The following is a 22,050-nucleotide window of genomic DNA, read 5'->3' as shown; positions in this document are numbered from 1 at the left end:
ACTATTCGAAGCAGAAAAAAACAGCGTAATATACCATCTGACAAAGGCCTGTGTTATAATGCTTCAATTAACTGCTATTCTTTATAATATACTCAGATCAATAGGAGACAGAGATGTTAAGTTAAAAATCAAGGGTTTTTATTATTATTTACAGCAGGGGTGGGGAACCTTTTTCCTTTCAATTTTTACAACATCCTCCGAGGGTCGTACAAATGATTGAACTCAACCTCTGCTTAAAAAACTAAAATCACAGCCCATTCATTTGGCCTTTCTTTCATGCTGTGCAAAGAAAAGGCAACCTCTTAATCCAGATATCTCACCATGACTCACGTATGCATGCACGTGCACGGTGTGGCATGACCACCAAAACAGAAAGATGTGGACACAAGATGTGTGCAAATGTATTTAGTATCCTATCCATGTGAACATGATTTAAGTGGGTGGGGGGGACCTAACCTCCTCTAGGGGGGTCCGGGGGCATGCTCCCCCGGGAAGATTTATTTTTTAAATATTGAAGTTGAAAGCATCAGTCTGGTGCACTTTGAGAGCAACATTAGGAGATCTATGGATACATCTTTCAACACCCATATGAGACAGAACTGTAAGCAGATTTTTCTATTGGGATATTTTACAAATCACTGCCCTTTTAAACTCTATTCTTGTTATTTTTAACAACTTTTTTGTTACTGTCATAGTATTTTATACCTATTTTTTATTTAGTCTCATTAATAACTATAATGATCATATCAAGGTGTGCCTTAACCTCACTGAGCTGAGGTTATTTGAGCCTCTCAGGAGAGAGCTCTCTTCCACCGGTTGTAGAAAAGCTCTTTAAATTCGTTAGCATAGCTAGCTAACCAGATGCTAATAACAACAGATCGCCACTGTGCTTACAACTAAAGACACAGCCACGCAAACACTGCGGCATGTGTACGGCTCCTTATGGGTACTGCAATATTTGAAGAGCTGGAGCGGCGTTCCGGTGCTCTCCGTCAGCACTCCTTTCAGACGAGACATATACCACGTGAAGACACGTTACGCTCATGTTGTGTTCAAGGAACCTGTCCTTGGCCAGGAAAAACAGGTACTCGCTTGTTGAATTATTTTCGCGGTCTAGATTTCTTCTTCTTTTTTGAAGTGAGAAGTTGTCCGTCAGTCGTACTGACGGACGGACTCCCCACCCCCAAAACGAAAACTCTTCGTTTCTCTACGAATTACACAAGTCACCCAAATCAGCGTTAAAAAAGCGGGAGGCGCCGAAAATCCCCTATTAATGTATTGATTATAGCTCCAGGTCCGTATAGGTCGGCAACTGGGTCCGGATCCGGACCGCGGTCCGCCTGTTGCCAACCCCTGCCATAGGGCATGCACACTTTAGTTTTCCTTAAGCCCCACCTCCAATCTCCCGCTCAGTCAGATGAATTGAGAGAAAAAAACTGTGGATTTTAGCGCATTTAACAACTTTTAAACCCTAATGATTTAATGAAGGGTTACAAAAGTGTTCGGGCAGGGTGGTTGATTTAGCCATAAGAGATTGTATGCTGATTTACAGATGTCTCTTTCCCAATGTAAGTCAATGGGAAATAGTATTTTTGGGCCCAATGACGTCATGGACTCACACATAAATTGTAGTTCCAACGTTTGGTCACTATGAACATTTTCACGGCCACCCCCAGCTGAATCCTGGCCACCCTATTGGCCACCCCAAACACCCTCACCACGGGTAACCTTTCATCATTCATCAATAATTAACATTAATAGAACGTTATATTGATAATGTACTCACTAAACTTACAATTAATTTAACTTATTTTCTTCCAAAAGTTAATTATCCAAAGCCTCTGTACACCCCCTTCTATTTACATGTAATGGTTTGGTCCCGCCTCCGCCTCCGGCACTTTCTAGCATGCCCGGCGCCGTGGGAGGGCCCTCCCATTTGACATTCCTGCCCTCCCCCAATAAACACGTTTTTTATTATTTATAATTTTTTTAATTTTTATATTTTTAATTATAAATAAACTGTGAACTTTTATGCTACGATGTATGTGATGTCAGAACTAAAAAAAAAAAACGCAGGCTACGTCACATAAATGCATGTGTCTGTTGTGATTTGTGATTCGTCCCCATTTAGACCAATCACAGCGTCACACTTTGCCGCCTATTCTGGATTTGTTTATTATTTATTGTGCATTCTGTAGACTCCCATTTCTGTTTGAATTACAAAATGGACATCAGAAATCGGCTTACAAGGTCTAAGGATTTATTCAAACGAAATAGCGATGAAATAACTGCAGCCGATGTGTGGCGATGTGTTTAGATGAATGCCCTGGCACCTGCCGTTGCAGCAGCACGCCTTAATGTCACAAGCTTGACCTCGGCAAACCCCGGGGCTGAGTTAGCGAGCCCAATCCTTGACTCATCAAGGCGGCCGCCACCAACGCTGTCCTCCGAGGCACAGCTCCTTGTGCCCCTACCGTCACCACAGGGTCGGGCTCATGGGGGGTCATTCGCGGGCCATACCCCCCCAAATGAGTCACTGTGCCCCCCCAACACAGGGTGGGCAAGCCTTGCCACTTTGCCGTTTAAAAAAACAAACATGTAAGTGAAAGCGTTTCCACTAAAGGTTTTTTTCTGTGAAATACGTCAGAATAAAGAATACAACATTTAAAACACAGCCTGAGCTGTGCCTCACTGCTGCCTCTGATTGGTGTGTTGCTTGACCAATGACCCCCGACCTTTGTTTTGTTATCATTACGTGGCTGTGTGTTTAGATGAATGCCCGGTGGCGATCTGTTCATCTGTTACACTGATTATACAGTAAAGCCATCGAAAATAATATGATATACAGTACAGTACAAGTAGCCTACTTCTGGGTCTCTGTGTTTCATTCAAGCTCGGCTACTGTGTGTGTGGTGTGGAACGAGCGCATTTTGTGAGTGCGCAAGTGGTAACGGTGGAATGTTGATGTTAGCATGATCTGGTTAGCTAGCTATGCTAACGGATATAAAGAGCTGTTTCTACACCAAGGTGGAGGAGAGTCCTCTCCTGTCAGACTGAGAGGATCGTATAACCTCAGCTCAGTGAGGTAAGGACTCTCTCAGTGTTTCGATAGTTAACTTTAGTGTAGTTTATCTCAGTGGATCTCAAACGGTTTGGTCACCATTTATGTAAACAAGTATTTGCGAGGAACACCTTTATATGATCATTATAGTTATTAAAGAATAAGAGAATAAATAAAAAAACGGGTATGAAATACTATAGGACATTAACACAAGAATACAGTTTAAAGGGGAGTGATTTAGTAAAATATCCATAAAGAAAAAAGTAAATCTGTGTATAGTTCTGTTTCATATGGATGCTGAGAGATGTAGACTATCCATAGATCTCTTCATTTTGCTCTCAAAGTGCACCAGATTGATGCTTTTAACTTCAATATTTTTAAAATAATCTTCCCGGGGGAGCATGCCCCCAGACCATCCTAGAGGACGTTAGGTCCACCCCCACCTAAAACTTGTTCACATGGATAGGATACTAAATACATTTGCACACTTTTTGTATGGTGGCCTATGTCCATATGTTTCTGTTTTGGTGGTCGTGCCACAACCGTGCATGTATGCACAAGTCATAGGTGCGCTATACAATAGCACTACACCCCTGCAATGTGTGTGAAAAACAATATACTTTAAGCATGTTTTTTGAAGTTTGCGTGGTTGTTTGTGTGTTGGTTGTTGACGGCAGTGTGTGCCCCCCCTTTGTAAATGATTGCCCCCCCCCATTAGATTTGTTCTAGAGCCGACCCTGCGTCACCACCTGCGTTTGCCACACCCTGTACCACAAACCGCCAGCATCCTCCTCCTCCTGCCTCCGTGCCGGTGCCTCCGCTACAGACGCTACCTTGCAGCCACATCAACAGGTTCTATTGGGCCAGCAACCGCTCAAAGACCAACAGCCCCAGATGATCTTGGGGTTAATAAACCAAGCAGGTGAAACTGGATCGTTATCCAGGGAGATTGTTTTTCAGGAAAGAAGCGCATTTTTGCCGCTGCATGGTACAACAACAGGACCATGGCTTGAATATTCGTTAAAAGCAGATTAAAGTAATACGTCTTCATCTGATGCGGGCTTTACTGTCAAAGGTTTTTGCGACTGGAAACACGCATTACAGACTGATAAAAGACTGCTAAGACATGCCGCATCAAAAGAACACATTTCATGTCTGTGAGAGTTGTGGAGAGAGAGAGAGAGATACGCGAGGAAACAATAAGGAAATTAGTACTTTGGTGCAGATCAGCTGGTACGGAGCCGTTATTACGTGTCAGCTGTCGTTGATATTATAGCTTTTTTAGCTGTCAACCAACTCCCTCTCAGAGATGACTCGATTCCACTCCACAGCATGTCCGAGTGCAGTGCAATAGGAGAATAAACCATGCCCAAGGCGGGCTAAACAGCTCATCGTCTCCGTCTCTTACTATTTCTCTCCGAGTGCAGCGATGAGGAAGCTGCCATCCGTAACCAGTGTGCCTTGCTCGTGATTTACCAGTGTCTGTGCTGCCACGCACACAATGTTTCAAAGTGGTTGCTATGTTGCCCTTTATTTGTGTATGTTTGCGATAAGTGTGCGTCTTTACGCAATGCTGTTGGCCTTGCTGTTTGATATTGTGCCGCAGGCCCGCAGCACGTGACGGTTTTTGTGTGCCCTCCCATGAAAATCATATGCCCTCCCTTTTAGATTTGTTCTGGCGCCGGGTCTGCTTTCTAGCAGAGAGTGAGAGCATGTGAGGAGCAGGGATGCTAGTACTTACGTGTGAACCATGTCTCAACGACTAACAAAGTCAGGCTTTCAAAAGAGAAAAGAAAGGAGAGAAAGAAAAGAGAGAGGGACTAAAGGGCGACAGTATGTCACCCAGTTTTTCAAAGAAAAGGTGGGTGTGGTCCATGAGTGGTGGAAATGAGTGTTAGCTAAACGTAGTCCATTTTAAATAATAATTGTTATGTTTTTTTTTTACTAAGCTGACATTAAGTACTGTTAATATCTATAAAGAAAATGCAGAAGTTTTTTTATTTCACTGCTCTTTTAGCTGACATTTAGCAAATGCAGGTACATTTTTAGCAGCTATTCATACTAAATCAGTTGTCCCTCCCCCTGGTGCCAGGACCAACAGATCCATCTCTAGACTCAGCAGCCCTGTCCCCCATAAGGCTGAATCTGAACCAGCTTTTCTCCCAACTGAAGGAGGTGAGCAGCATTGTGTTGAATGACATGCCACTTAACGAAGGGAGACTGGAATACAAAAAAAAAAAAAATCAAAACAAAAAGCTAACATCTCATTTCAATTATACTTTTCAAACACAGTATTTTTCCACATATTTAAGTTATATTTATTTGGATTCATGCATTCATGTTGAGAATGTTCCATTCAAAAACGTTATTATTAAAAGGGCATTTAAACCATAAAAGATGGCTATTGAGATTTATTGTCAGGAATGTTAGTCTTATATCAAATAGTGAATTCTACTTCAGCAGATTGTTGCACGTCTGCACAGTGTTATATGTTCACCGCTCAATGTCAGTAAATATTGTGCAGTTAGTATTGGACTACAAGATAGATGCAAGCCTGTACAGGTAGAGTTATTTAAAGCATAAATGAGTCGGTTGGGTTCTGGAGGTGTGGTTACAGCAATTGTGCTTGGTTGGCGTGGCCTGGGCCTGGTGGTGGGGCCCAATGTGATATCTTTTCATGGGGCCCAAAATCCCTGGCGGCGCCCCTGGTTGTGAGTGTATGCTCCAGAGGGCAGGACCTATAAACACATTTACTACCCAATAGCATTGTGAGGCTGAACAAAAATACCTTTTGACTATGTAAATGGAGTCTTTTAGAAAAACAAAACATTTACTGACTTTTTTGGATAGCTTAAAGTAATGTTGTAAAACTACAACCGGGGGCCTTCCAGGGTTAAGGGCTATTGTTTATTGTTATTTACTTTAAGATGTTTATTCTTACTCTTGAATTTAAAAACTCTTATTTAAATGATGTGTGTGTCTCTGTATTCCTGATGATACACTGAGAGAATGAGCTCATAGTGCTGCTGATCACCATAAGCTAAACAGTCTGTATATTGCACTACATTTGTATAATGTAAGCTTTGTTGATACTTTGCCTGTGGGAATACGAAAAAAATAGTTAGATATACTGGATATTATTTGATCCCAAATAATGTAGAGGTGTGTTGTAGGTGCCTTAAATAACCCCTTATTTTCTAGTGAGATGTCTTTTTATGTTCATATAATATTGATTTCAATGCCACCCCAAAATGATCACTGGTTCCATCCTGGCCACCCCACTGAAAATGTCCTGGCTCCGCCACTGGGCTGGACCACAGAGCAGTCCTGCAAAAAGCTCTGGAAAAGTTGTTTTCTTTCAGATAATGTAGTTAAAGTGAGGACATGTTAAACACTTGGCCGACTGCTTACGCTAATGGACTTTATTGCGAAGCTGTGTCGAACAGAGTCGCTACATCCGTAAATCACTACAATTGGAGGGAAAAACGATCTCATAACTGATATGAATTATAGCCAAAACAAGAAAAATAAGACCCGATTTTCCTGAGAAAGTAATCATAATTTAATCCTCCGTCCCCACGTTGCTGAGCAATAAACTTCCCCTCTCGCTACACTCACTTCATGGCTCATTTATGGCCTGAAGAAATTAAATATAAACAATGTTGCATTATACAGTTCCCAGTTATGAGGTATACATTTGGATGGTTCCAATGGATCATGTCTCATTTATTCACAGTGTGGGTGGTCGTAGAGAAATGTGGGAATTAGCATTGCCAGATTCAGGACTTCTGTAAACGTTTGTGTGTTTGATTGGTAGTATTTGTGTGGCGAATGTGTGTGTGTGTGTGTGTGTGTGTGTGTGTGATACAGTGGTTTGGGTGTATGACATGACAAGTGTGTGTGAGTGCACGTCCTGGCGCTAAAGAGTATGTTGCAAACTCAAGTTCTGATTTAGTGAGTGACAGAGAGGATCGTGGGAAACGGAGAGATAGACAGAGGGAATGGATAAGATGTGTGTGTGTGTGTGTTTGTCAGAGTAAGAGAGGGTTTGTAGAAGATGATTTTTACTGCAGCCATTAAAGCTCCATTATCGTGATGGATCATTATCTGCCGTATCAGGAGCCTGGAGACACACACACACTCACACACACACACACACACACACACACACACACACACACACACACACACACACACACACACACACACACACACACACACACACACACACACACACACACACACACACACACCACACACATGCACACACAGGTTATCAGCTTCAGAATGAGGATGAGGTTAATGTGTGTGTGTGTGTGTGTGTACACTCTGACCCTCTCTGCAGAGGAATGCTAATGTTTTCTAAAGAAACCATAAGTTAGTAGAGAGAGATAGAGGCGCAAAGATTACCAGAGAGGGGGGGGCAGACGGGTGGAGGTGGTGGTACAGTGCAGGGGTACCAGAGTATAAATACATGATTTAACTGAGGTGCATTAGCCTGCTCTTGTGAAAGTCAACTGCCTGGTGCACACACACATCTCACACTGTTATTTACAGCTTCTCCATTTACAGATTGTTCTGAGGCCAGAGGTCTCTTTTTATCAGAAAACTGTCTCTGTTCACTTTATGGATGTGCATTTTAAACAGTTAACTTCACTTGGTATTGATTGGTTTACGGGAAATGATGTTCTGTGAATCATGAGGTCAGGCCCATTTCTCAACAGATCAGGGCTGCACCCATAATGTACTCACTCCAGATTCTGATTTTGTTTTACTTGGACAGAAAACAGGTAATTATGAGAAAAATACTGATGATTAATATGGCGTATTAAAGTATGGCATGCCAATTATGAAACACATAGTTTTGAGAGCCAAAAGAGAGTTGGATCATAAATGTTACAATTGGATTAAATGGTTGACATTCACCTTTCTACTTTAATGTGACAAAAATATTTCATATATTGATAAATTAGCTCATGGAGCAAGGAATAATTTTGGCTTTAGTAAGAGCCACCATGTGAGAATTTATTTTTTAAAGAAATACGCTTTACCTCATGGACAATGAATCAAAGAAGCACTTTTTTCCCCTCCATTCCTATCCTATCCATAGGGTGCATTAAACAAAATATGTCAACCACTGTCATCCACTCTTAAACAACTTTGGTACATCAAATATGTGTCTGAGAATAAAAAGTGTTCACTAGCCTTTACATAGTCCTAACAGTTTTCCAATAACTGACGGAAAATAAGCACGTAAAAGCTTAAAGAACTAAGTGCAAGCAGCACCTGGTGAAAAATGTGGAGGGTACAACAATTAAAGTCTAAGGTGAACAAGTTGAATGTTTCTGAAAAAATAAAAACCTTTAAGACAGACTCTTATTTAAACAAAACCAGCAGGAAGACATAGGGTCTGAACACAGAAAAAGTCTGGAGGGCAAAGTTTGACCTAATATTCCTCAGTAACAGCACACCATGAGTAAAGATACGATCAGGAGGTTTAAAAAGGCTCCAGACTCCTCGACAGCAGCCCGGAGCGCTGCTATAGAAACAGCATTATGGGTAAGAGCAAAGGGATAAAGTATAATAGGCCTATATTGGCTTTCATAATCCCTGTCTCTCTTCCTGTCTCTATTTAAACCATTAGGTTCTTATACAGGCTTACAGCGTATGTAGACTGCTTTATAAGTTGGCCGCCTGTACTGCGCCAAGTCCAAAAGTGCCTGAGCCCTGTGACCGAATGTGTGTGAATGAATGTGTGTGTGCTCTGTCGCGGTCATGTAAAGTGGTAGTCCAGGCAAAATGCTCGCTAACGAGCTGCAGTGGGAATAAAGTCTGAGGAATAAAACTGCTCCTGGAGGACTGAAAAACACTGCTCTGCTTGAGCACTAAGAAGAAATAAATAAAGGAAGTGTGTGTCGTGCACTGGCAAATGACCATTTTATTATAACAGGTCATTCAGCCAAATTGACTGTAGGAACATAAGTAATTATTGAGAATGGGGAGATGTGTAGCTCGTTGGTCAGCATTTTATAAAAGTCTAGGATGTTCAATCTAATAGTTTAATTCACTAACATTCACTTTAGCACATATTGATTAAATGTAAGCTCCAGATAGAGGTGGGCTGTTAAATGTAAGTGTAGTAACTATAGTGGAACACCTTCACAGGGAACAGAGGATTATACACTGTTTGAAAAAGACTTAAAGGTGACATGTCATGCTTTTCCGGTTATTACCCGTCCCCTTGTGTGTTATGAAGGTAAACCACACGAGGCTGGACTCACACACTGATGACTGCAGGAACAAACAGCAGACAGACTGCAGCATGCTCTGTGTAGAGGGGAACCTCCCAGTCAGTAGAGAAACTGATTCACAGTGTTAAAGGGGCCACAGTCTCCAACATGATCATCAAACCTCATCTTTAATACATTACTATGGAATAGTAGACACAATAAACAAGAGGACGAACATTTAAAGAGGCTCTATCGTGCGTTTTCCTTCCCTGTAGTGTTTTGCAAGCTGGGCTACAAAGGCTAATATCCCCGTGTTCCCTCCAGAGGGAGTTTCCCTCTGTTTCTGGTTGTAAAATCTACAATAAATGAACGGCCTTCCAGTACAAGGAACTTAAACTAGTCAAGGGAAACCTCTGCAGCTATATCGAGGGAGAAACATTTAAAGCTGGACTTCCACAATGGCTGCCACAGTGAACAAAGATGTACAGACTTCAGATTCAGAGCAGCGACGTGTGAGAGTGGGGAGCAGGTTTCTGCGGGCTTCTCCTCTGTGAGTTAACTTAAAGCTATGGCCTTCACCTGTCACTATCAGCAGCTTGTCTTTCCATTACAGACAACAGGGGGGGGGGGCGACAGAGAGTGTGACAGAGAGTCGGAGAGGAAGTGGAAGCAAAATGATCAAGAGTGAGTGACTACGAGGAGGTGGAGAGGGGGACAGACAGAAAGATTTATAAGAAAGAGAAAGGAAACAGAGGTGAGTGAAAGAGGAGAGAAATCAAGAAGGGGGGGGGGGGGGGATAACCTGAGACAGAGGGAGAGATCAAGGAAGAAAGACAAATGCATGTAAAACGAGTTCGACTGGTAAAGCCATTAAACCTGGATTCAATACATCTGCATAAAACCCCCAGTCTTCTGTAATGACCAGTGAAGACCTGTGTGTGTGTGTGTGTGTGTGTGTGTGTGTGTGTGTGTGTGTGTGTGTGTGTGTGTGTGTGTGTGTGTGTGTGTGTGTGTGTGTGTGTGTGTGTGTGTAAGGGGCACTGAGGGGTGGGACATGTGGGTGGGTGCGTCTGACTGTCTCTGTGTATAACATATTGTCGTTGAGGAGCTAAGCCATTTAGAAAACAATCATCCTTGGAGCAGGAAGCAGAGCTGCCTAATGGAAGCCAAGAGAGACCCCTGGACCACAATGCAACAGTACAAATGAATCGGTCCGACTCTCTCCACTATGATCCCCCCCCCCCCCACTACCATATTCTGTTATGTTTTCAGCTTACATGTGACAAGTCTGCACCTCCACACAGACTATTAAAATATATAACCATAATAAATGTAATGTGTATAATAATGTTTTAACTATCTATAATGACACACACACACACACCATGTATACATTACATTGACTTACATGCATTCCCTGGAGACTTATCCTAACCTTAACCATAACCAACACATGCCTAACCCTAACCCTAAACAAGTCTTCACCCTAAAATGAATGATTCCCCTCATGGGGACCTCCAATTTGTCCCCATAAGGGAGGCGAGTCCCCACACGTGACTGTGTAAACAGATGTAGGTCCCCACAAGTATAGTAATGCTAGGCCACACACACACACACACACACACACACACACACACACACACCCACCCACCCACACCACCCACACACACCCACACACACACACACACACACACACACACACACACACACACACACACACACACACACACACACACACACACACACTGGTTACAGTTGTAGTACTGTAGTCGCCCTCTCACTATCAGCTGTATGTTGAAATTCCAGCTCCACCCCTTCCTGTTTTTGTATCTTCTGTCACTCAAAATCTACCCAATCAGTGACCTTGAAGCTGTGAGTGGTCACCACACACACACACACACACACACACACACACATCACACACACACACACACACACACACACCACACACACACACACACACAACACACACACACAGACAGACAGATCCTCTGCAGTCTGCCAGTCTGTGCAGAGGGCATCAGGCTGCAGAGCTGAAACAACACTGATTGTGTTCTTTTGTATTATATGCAGGGCAAGCTTTATTTATACAACACAGACATGTTTGTAGTTTTCACTTTGTCATTATGTCAAATATTTAGTTAGATTTCCCTGTGCAAATAACCAGTATTATCCAAATCTGACCAAATACTGCCTCTGTTTCAGTGTCTCTGCATGTCCCACACAACGTCCTCACAGTCTGCACTGGTTTTCTCTTCAAACTAAAATAATAATCAATAATTGCTCTGAGATATTTATTACGTTGAATCTGTTTCATAGTGTTTTGATATTAGCAAGGGTTCACAGAGCAGAGCTCAAAGTCACTGCAGCAGCGTAGTGGTGTTATACTCCTGCATTAGAGGTTTGTTATACAGTAAAGTCATTTGATTCACTTGGGTTGACTGAAAAGGCCCTGTAAACTATTGTATTACTTAAAAAATATATGCAGAGCAAGCCAAAGGCAAAATATGTATTTTCCTCTGTGATTGTTTGGCATTTTCCATCATGAGTTGTAAATATATGTCACACGTCTTCACTGAGGTTTCTCCGGCTTGACTTGTCCCAGAAAGTGAGCAGATAGAGGGACATGGCTCGACAATACTGGATTCATAAGAGCAGCGATATACCGTTCGACTCAGCCAATAACACTTCATATGCTTTTTACAATACCTAACGCACGCAGATGTCTTTGTGTATAGACTCACAGTCACATACGTTCATGCATACTAATGCACAATGTCTACGGCTGTTTTGATGGATTTTCACATACACACACTAACTAGGCATTTTGTGATAGCTTAATCACCTTAATACGGGCAACAAAGGGAGAGAGGAAGACTTCCTGTGTGTGTGTGTGTGTGTGTGTGTGTGTGTGTGTGTGTGTGTGTGTGTGTGTGTGTGTGTGTGCATGTCTGTGTCTGTGTGTGTGTGGAATATGATGCCAGTCCTCTGTCCGCGTCATTGAGCCAAAAGGTTATTATTATGACTATGGCACACAAAACAGCTCTTTTACCAAAACCTCACTTTTGGAATCTGTTTGACTTTTGTAGTTCATCTGAGGTTAAAGAGAGACATGGAAACAAATACAAAAGAACAGGCGGCCTAAAAAATATTGTCAGCAAATCCATAATTTGAAAGCATACCACTCTATACTTTTCTTTGGTGCTTTAGTTCTGATCAAAGGCGTGCCATCTGCATTTAGTATTAGTCTAGTTTAAGCAAACGTCAGTAGATTACATTTAAATCTGAATAGCCTAATGCTTTGGCAGAGCAGAACCGCCTAACTGCGGTTAAAAGAGACACACTTTATCTTCACTAATAAGTCATTAATCAGCTCTGTTTCAAAAAAGTAGCTACCAAAATATTTCAGTGACATAGGAGGGGTGAAGAAATGAAAAAACCGGACCATAACATGCCAATCCAAACCCAGATCATAACTTTAAATCAACAATCTGCACGAATTGAGGAGGATCATAACAAAATGTTGCATTGTTCAATAAAATGCTCTTGATTTAGATCACATGACAGATTAAAACTTGCATTTTGTTAAAAATCTGCTGTGCTGTGATTATTGTGCTGCGATTATATCTTATATTGTTGCCACGACAACTGACTGTTACTGCTTGGGTTGTTCATTTCATTGTCTGCATATTATATCACGAAACATGTAAAATAATTTACACCTACTTATTTCTTACTTTGGCTGTGTTAAAAGTATGTCAGTTGATGAAACCACTTTCATCCTTAACAATATAGAATGTGGATACATTTTGGTCTATTTTCCATTTTGTTTGTTAAAAACTAAAAAAGTTTGACAGTGATGTTAAACCCTCAGCAGCTGATCAGTTAATCAGAAATCCTTAGAAATCACAGACAATTCACTATGCAGCCTGCATTCACTGCTGAGGATCAGGCACATGTGGGCATGGGATGTGTAGGTTTCCATGTGTGTGTGTGTCTGTCCATGTGTGTTTTACATGCTCTTTTAGTATGATCCTAATGGCTTTACAGTGCCAGGCATTTTAAAAGAGCCAGGGAGAGACTTGTAAAACACACACACTCACCACAAGACAGAGGAGAGAGGCTGGCTTGGTGGAACATGGCAGTCTGGAGGGAGTGTGTGTGTGTGTGCATTAAGAGGGTCAGCCAGGGTGATGGTGACACATGATGAAGGAAAAGGAGAAACGCGGGCCCTGAATGAAAGACAGGCAGTGTCTGTCTGCGATTGTGTGTAGGCAGGTTTGGGGTCTGAAGCAGACACATGGCGCCATGTGGCACTGCCCGGGTACGCTGGGTTTGGACAGAGAGGCAAAACCATTCAAACTGCGATGTTGTTCAAAGAGACATATAATGTTCATATTCAGGTTCATATCAGTGTATAAGCCCGCGTCACACTGTCCCGAAATTGACACCAGATGGACACACGATAAAGGAAATGTTCAAATTCGTCTCTGATCGTAGCAACATCGGGCCATTCGTGAGGGCATCTTAAGCCTTCGTATGACCGCCGGTGGAGTTTCTCAGGCTCCGGCAGCAACTTCGTGGCAAAATCTTTGGCATGCCAAAAAATTGCCGAAAGACCTTGCGAAGGTTCATTTTCGTGTTGAATTTGTGTGTCCATTTTGCCCTTCGTGAGGGCATCTTGTCAAATCGTGTCACCTTCGTCTTTACTTCGTGTGATCACCGGTGCCATCGGGCATTTTTCGCCTCACAAAGACAATACGAAGGAAACAAGAAGCTGCCGGATTGTCTTAGGAAGGCAACACGACTACGTGAAGCCCTCGCAATGCCGTCGTGTAGCCATCGTATTATAGTATGATGACATCGAGATGGGACCACGGTGTCGGCGAAGACAGCCAAATTTGAGTAGCTCAAGCGATTCCCATGTTTCATGGTAACGTGGACATATAAAAGGCCAGCCTCAGAGCATCTTCCTCAGTCAGTCCTGAGCAACTCTACAGAGCAGAGGCGTGTGTAACTCAAGCCCCCAGGAAGTGCGCCAGACTCTGTGCCCAACATTCGTTGTGTCCAAACGGCGGTACTGCAACTTCCGTATCAGTCCGTGACGTCACCCGGCCCAAAACAACTTTTTCCCATTGACTAACATGGGGAAAGAGACGTCTGTAAATCGGTGGATACTTTTTAAAAAACTAAATAAACTACCCAGTATGAACTATTTTATAGCCCTTATTATAATCATTAGGTCCTTAAAGTTGTAAAATGCACTAAAAGCCGAATCTAGATTTATTTTCTGTCTCCATTCATTCTAGTGAGCCGAGAGTGGGAGCTCGGGGGGCGGGGCTTAAGGGGCGCATGCTCTATGAGCGCACATACGGGTTCTTCTGCTGACAGCCAGGCATGACGGGTAATCTGTGACGTTTCGCTCTCTCAAAAGTTGGGCCATTTTGACTTCATGCGCCAATGAGCAGCTCTCATAGGAAAGAACGGGACCCCGCCTCCCACGCTGTATCCAGTTCTTATTATATCCATGGTGTAACTCCCAAAGCTTCAATCACAATTAATCACAATTCAGTTCCTGTAGAGATTTTTGGAATGCTCTCCTCAATAAGTCTAAATAACTCAAAATGAGGTATTTCTATCTAAGAACATGTTCCCTATTTTAAAGTGAAGTCTTGTTCATAACCAATAAGCTAGTAGTTTGACTCTAATTGACCTGAACAGGTTCCCTATTCTAAATGTGCCTCCTCTTCACACTTGTAAACACAACTACTGAAATGAACCTCAACAGTACATGAACAAAGTAGGCTCACATTGAAATATCTGTTTTATTAATGAACCACTAAAGAGAGGTTCAGACACATACATGTACCAAAACATGTCAAGTTTCTCCAAGGCTGAGAACATATATGCAGCCTGTACTTTGTAATAAAACTGATTTTTAACAGAGTTTATGTATTTGTGATCATACTGTGTGACCTGCTTGTATGTACTTACACAATAGGTGTACTGTTCTCTCTATTTGTTGTACTGTCTCAGTGTGAACATAGATTAGCCATGCTCCTTTATTGACTTATTTGCAGTCCACTGACATTCAAACGGAGTGAAAATATAAAAAAAGAAGTTACAAGGCACTTAATGATCTCATACATGCAAGTGATACACAGATTATTTGTAGAATATGGTCATGTAGAATAAGGCATTAATAAGTGTTTTATAATGACTAATAAAGAGCCAATATACTGCTAATATGCATGTTAATTAACAACTAGTTGATGGTGAATTTGTGTACTTAATATGAAGTTGTACCACTTATATGATGAACATTGATGTCTATGTGCCTTATTCTGTATTTGACATAATAGTTTCAATAAAAAAAAAGATATAACTCAATATATTGAGATAGCTAAGTCAATATATTGAGATAGCCAAGTCAATATATTGAGATAGTTAGTCAATATATTGAGATAGCCAAGTCAATATATTGAGATAGTTAGTCAATATATTGAGATAGCCAAGTCAATATATTGACTTACAGGATTTTTTTTTTTTCCTGTGGCGCAAACAGGCTTCCATATTAAAGTGTTCTCAAAGCTGGTAAAGGTGCAGCTAGTTGTAATGACTTTGTATACTGCAGGGTAGCTTGTGAATTTACTCCAGGTGGAACTAAAGTCTGATTTAAGAGTTGATCATTAATCCAGATCTATAAAGTACCTAAAGGTATTCAATAAATGTAGTGGAGTAAAAGTACATCATTTACCTCTGAACTGTAGTGGAGTAGAAGTACTAAGTAGCAAAACATTTAAATACTCCAGTAAAGTACAAGTACCTCAACATTTTACTCAAGTACAGTACAATATAATAACATAATTATATATATTTGATTTATTTCACATTTAAATAAAGCAATGTTAATTCGGTTAACAATTTGTTTAGTTTTTCCCTTTAAAAAATAACTAAAAGTACCTATAAGAATACCGTTAAAGTACCGGATCGATAAGCAGTATTGATAAGAGTAGTAGTACCGTTAAAAACCTTAACGATACCCATCCCTAGATATTACACAAGTAAAGTGTTAAGAGAGTGAAATGTTGCTTTACGAATTTCAACACTTGATGCCGTCACATTGATTCCAATTTCAGTTGTATTTGCCTAACTGAATTAGGTTAAAGAGAGAAAGCATTTTGACTAAAATTGTACTAAAATGTAATGAATTTTCATCGACTAAAACTGGACTAAAACGTTTTGAGTTTTCGTCGACTAAAACTAGACTAAAACTATGAAGGATAAAAAGGACTAAAATGTGACTAAAACTAATAACCATTTTCGTCTAAAGACTAAGACTAAGGCTAAATCAAAAATAGCTGCCAAAATTAACACTGAAGTGTAAGATAGTGATGTCACTATGTTCCAGAAGTAAACAAAGGAGGGGGGGAGGGTGAAAGAAACTTTCAAAAACCATAATAGGGCCTCTTCAAAGGTAATATCTCCCGAAAACAGAGAAAAAAAAAAGAACTACTTGCACTTTAAATGACTGAAATAACTGGCTCTCGTAAGTGAGATACCTTTAAAAGACATTGAAGTTAATCAAAAGGGCAGTAACAATCAAAGTAGCAACATTTACATTCTAATGTGTAATGTCTTCTCTCTACTTCTCACTCCCTTTCAAGCATATTTTTTATTTGTATATAATGATATATAATAAATATTAGGGATGCACGATATTGGTTTTTTGAAACCGATACCGATAACTTCCTGCTTCTCAAGACCGATACCCGATAATAATATAATATATATATATATTAAATGTACCTGTAGTTTTTGCACACCTGGTGGTAAAAAAAGACTAGTAGTGAGCAAATGACATGAGCATTACTACTATGAACAAAACAAAGCCAAGAACAGTTTTGACTCTCGTCAAGCGCCGTCATTTCTATGATGACGTTAGAGATCGTTTTAGCCCTGGGGTCGTCTCTGGCAAACTTCTTGCCTTTTTCAAAAGCCTCGTCGATAGGTAAAAGCCCCGGTGCCTTTGCAGCTGGCTTTGGATTCGCCGCTAGTTTAGCAGCGCAGGCGTCTTCGTGCGCTTTTAACACACCATCGTAGCGATGGCGATGTTTCAGGTGACTAATCAGGTTGGAAGTATTATAGCTCGTTGCCTTTTTCCCTCCTCGTGGAACTTCTGCATTTGTTAATACAAATAGCAAGCGAACTATCTAACTCTGAAACTTTGAAATAGTCCCATACTACCGACGACATGTTTGTTTACTGTCCTGGCTTCACGGCCGCACACCATTTACGTCACAGCCAGGCATGAGTTAGGGAGCCGATAATTATCGTGCACCACTAATAAATATATTGATTGATATATATTATTCAGTTCAAATTCCATAATCTCAACAAGGAGAACTCCAACAGCCCTTAACCATAGATTGCAATATATTGCGTATGAGTCACTTTAAAGCAAAGGACTCAATCAAGCTGTGATGTCTTTAGGGAAGATGTTGCAACAGTTTTATTTTTCTCAAAGACCTGTTCATGTGTGGTAAATTGGTTAGAATGCGCTTTTAAAATAACAGTTTCATTAGTTTACCTCAAAGTTGGCATGGATGTGGTCACAAGGACACTTTTGTCTAAATCTAAAATATTTTGATAAATATGAGGTCGGAATGAAATAGCTGAGGGTAGTCGGTTGGTTGTCTAAAAGCATTCAATCTTGTTAGATAAGCTTTCACAGCAGCCCACATGATTAGTTTTAATACAGAGCACGTTTTTCTTTAGAAATATGGGACCTGGCTCTGGACCACAAATTACTGTCTGCGTTCAGCCTGAGGATGACAAATTCATACAGTAATTATCTGTCTATTAAAGTCACCCATACCATATTTCCTGTCCTTTAAATGTACACGTGATTAAACAACAACTAAATTCAGTACATCATTTAAAGTGACACCAAACCATGCCGTGCCATATCTGAAGCACTCATACTAAACAGAGACATTTCCCAACATTAAGACACACAATAGGGCTTTCATGAAGACTGTAGGAAACTTGTTCTTCTGTACCCCAACCACCACACACTCTGTCACCTTGCTTTGCGTGTGTGTGTGTGTGTGTGTGTTTGTGTGGCTTGAGTTATGATTTTTCAATGTATACCACATGTAGCAACCGTGTATCGTCTGATATGTTTTCAATATGGAGGAAAAAGACAAGAGCGAAAGAGAGACATGGGGAAACTATAGACAGCCACAACATTTCAAACTCAATAATATGCTGTTTATAATCAGTATCTAAAAATACAACTGGTAACTATGACTACATTGAGGCGAACGGGCAAGCCAAACCTCTCTATAACTTTCCCTAAGCCTCACCTTTCTGTATCCTCATTTCCCTTTTCTTCACTCCCCTCCCTCTCTCATATGACAACTCTTTCGACAGTTAAATAATAAATATCTTATGAACTAACCCTCCTCCTGCTGCTGCCAAGAGCTCAGAGCAGAGTTTACTCCTTGTAAAATAAAACGTCTGAAACAGTATTTGTTCGGCAGCCAGGAGCTTGTCGACAGGTGACCTGCTGGAGTAAATCTTTTCAATAATGTCAAAGGCAGCGCCAAAATCTGCAAGTGTGTGCCCTACTCCTACACACACATCCGCACAGTTACAGAGACACACACACTGCGAGAACAATAACCCAAACTCAGACCGGCATCACATCTAACAGGGAAAGCACACAGACACACAATCAGAAGCTGATAGGGAATGATAAAATGGGAGTGACCAAAATGTATTCCATATTCACCCTCTCTCTCACACACACAAACACACGCACACACACAGATAAATGAGTATTTGTATTGTTTTCCTCCTTGTCTTTCAGTACACACACACAAACTCACCTGCTCCCGCGTCATGCTTTGCAGCTGCGTATGCCAGGAGGCGGAGTCAGAGCGGTGATAGGCGGGGGGCGGGGCGAAGTCCTGCAGTATGATTGGGTCTCGCTCCTGACACAGCGAGGTCAGGTGACTGATGTACAGCTTCAGCTTGCTGCGATTCTGATTGAGATCCAGGAGAGGAGAGAGAATCTGAAGGAGGAAGGGACAAACATCAGAGGCCTGTACTACGCAGCTGGTTCAACCTAACCTCGATATGTTTGAGTTAGCCTAATCCAAAACATACGCGCTCTCGCTAAGCGGTCCTACAACGCGGGTTATCAAGTGGATCGCTCAAGCCAGCCGTGTCCTATCTAGTTAGGTGCGCGTTCACATGAAAGGGGTGGTATTTGGAGCATTCGACCAATCACAAACATGGACAAGCGTACTGACAGCGCAGCGCATGAATGAAAAGTCAACTATAATATTAGACATATGAAGAAGTTAAACTTTAAACATCCATGACTTAAACACTTTATCCAGGATACAAGCCACATAGCTGCACCTGCAAGGTGAATACAGCTGGTAAAAGAACAAGTGTTTGAATGCGTACATTAACAGGTTTATGATATCACTGACCCGTCTAAAACACGATCTGACTTTAATTACATTTGACTCGAGTGTTTCCTCAACTTAATGTGTTGCTTAAAATAATACTTCTGCATACAGTATGTGACACTGTGAGTGTTGCACGGCCAGATACGGCTCAGCTGACTCAGATAAGGAAATATATGATACATTATGATGTGATATGCCGCGGACTGTACTTAATGTTACTCTGATCCGGTTACTTATGTTGTGGCAGATATTTAAGTAAGCTTTCTTAACGCTAATGTTATAATAGTCAGATTGCTCTGAAGATGGGAGGTGATATTCTATTAATGTTCACGTTCACACAGTCGGTGATTTTTGACCGTCTTTCCTGCAACGGCAGCTTTTCTGTATTTCCTTTCTCCTGTAATATGACTTGATCGCTTTAAACTCCGCACACTGAGCTCTGATTGGTCAGCAGGCAGTGCTTTCACTGAGTTGAGCTCTTAGCCTGCAACCTAACCTGGTCCCGACCAGGTTAGCCGCACAGCATAAGTTACCATGAAGATCTAGCCTGCTAAAAAGAGAACCAGCTTCGTAGGACCGGAAACCCTGAGTTTTCCCAGAAGTTAGCCGCTAAGCGAAAATCCTGCTTCGTAGTATACCCCCCTGATGGATTCATTTCACTGCACACAAAATATAATGATGAAAGGTCAATACTGCCTATGATTTGTAAATCTGTGCACACTATGGCCTTATGATAACAGGTCTTCACTGCAGAGAGAGTCAAACAACACTCAGTTTCATTTATAGACATTCCACTAATCAAGCCTAATGCAAAACACCTGCTTCTCTTTATTTATGATTGGCTGAAATCCATCGTTCAGTACAACCTGTTAAACAGTCACTAGAGTTCCTATATAGTTCCTATTAAAGCACCTATCCCAGACACACAACTTTATCATGTTTTTCTAAACCTGTGAAAAAACACAAAGCTGGTTGATAATTTACCGATATAACAAAGCAAAAAAAAAGAAGATATATCTCAACATATAAACCAATATATCACTCAGTAACTTCATATGTTTGAACATCCTTGCAGATGCATGATGGAAATAGATGTGGGTAGTTATTGTTGGAGAAATAAAATCATATTAATAATAATAATGCATTACATTTTTTTATTAGAGCGCTTTTACAGGTGCTCAAAGCGCTTTACAAATATTGCTCACTCTTCGCTACAACAATGAAAGCTGACGGTAATTCAAAGTAACTGTCACTTCTGAGTCCTTATTTACTGCACACACAACACACCGCCTCTACACATACAGTCATAAAGGGTCGTTTTTAAGGAAGTAAATGGCTCAAGTACAGGTTTCTTCCGGTGAGGACCTGCCAGTATAGGTTCTAGTCCATTACGAAATCTGCATTACTGAACATTTTCCTCCAGAGGGAGAAGCAAAGGAGGCAGAGGGGATGGAATTAAACTAAGGCTGCAGGGTTGCTACACCCTCTGCATTTCATAACACTCTGCTGTCTGTTATGATGTATGCTGACGGCTGCATGCAACAAGGACGCAATCGCTCAGTCATGTTATATGCCAATATGTGAACCCCTCTAGAAAAGGAATCTGGCTTTAATGCTTTAAAAACACTCTCAACACATGTGCAACAGCTGTTCTCTAACACTTTCTAATCCTGACTATGCTGTAAAAAATCTTTAAAAAAAATTGCGCCACACTTTTCAGACCCGCAGCAAAGCTCTGTGGATCAAAAACACGACAAATGAGAAACAGACAGAAAGAATGGAAGGAATGGCAATATAAGGATATCGTTTAAAGAGAAATAACACCAGTGTTCTCTTTCTCTGTTTCAATAAATATGTAATGACTAACAGAGAAGCCTGAATTTACTCCAGTAATAACAACAAAGTGAAATATAAAAGTCTCTGAACTTACTGATTCTATTAAGGTGTACACTGTACAGTATCTATGCTCCTACATGTTTTTATGTATTACACAACCAGCAATGGTCAACGTACTGTATGCAGTGTTTTAAAATCTCTTACTGTACTAAGGCCTCAGTCTTAATAAGCCTCCCATACTTGCCTACCAGTCTCTTACTGAGCTATGAAACAACTCCAAAGAGAGACATTTACACACACACACACACACACACACACACACACACACACACACACACACACACACACACACACACACACACACACACACACACACACACACACACACACACACCACACACACACACACACACACACACACACACACACACACACACAC

At 41.2% G+C, this 22,050-nt stretch overlaps 1 protein-coding gene across 1 annotated transcript in view; it reads right to left on the bottom strand.

The window, feature by feature from the left end:
- LOC117542865 (ELKS/Rab6-interacting/CAST family member 1-like) overlaps positions 1-22,050 on the bottom strand; it is a gene marked incomplete at its 5' end in the record, with an annotated part of 67,110 nt that overhangs the window by 5,867 nt on the left and 39,193 nt on the right. Inside the window, 1 exon segment of the mRNA XM_034210750.1 lies at positions 19,185-19,370. Coding sequence (XP_034066641.1) covers positions 19,185-19,370 — 186 coding nt within the window.

Source organism: Gymnodraco acuticeps, unplaced genomic scaffold (genome assembly GCF_902827175.1).
Source record: "Gymnodraco acuticeps unplaced genomic scaffold, fGymAcu1.1, whole genome shotgun sequence".
Classification (NCBI taxonomy): domain Eukaryota; kingdom Metazoa; phylum Chordata; class Actinopteri; order Perciformes; family Bathydraconidae; genus Gymnodraco; species Gymnodraco acuticeps.
This window is presented reverse-complemented; position numbering and strand designations above follow the sequence as displayed.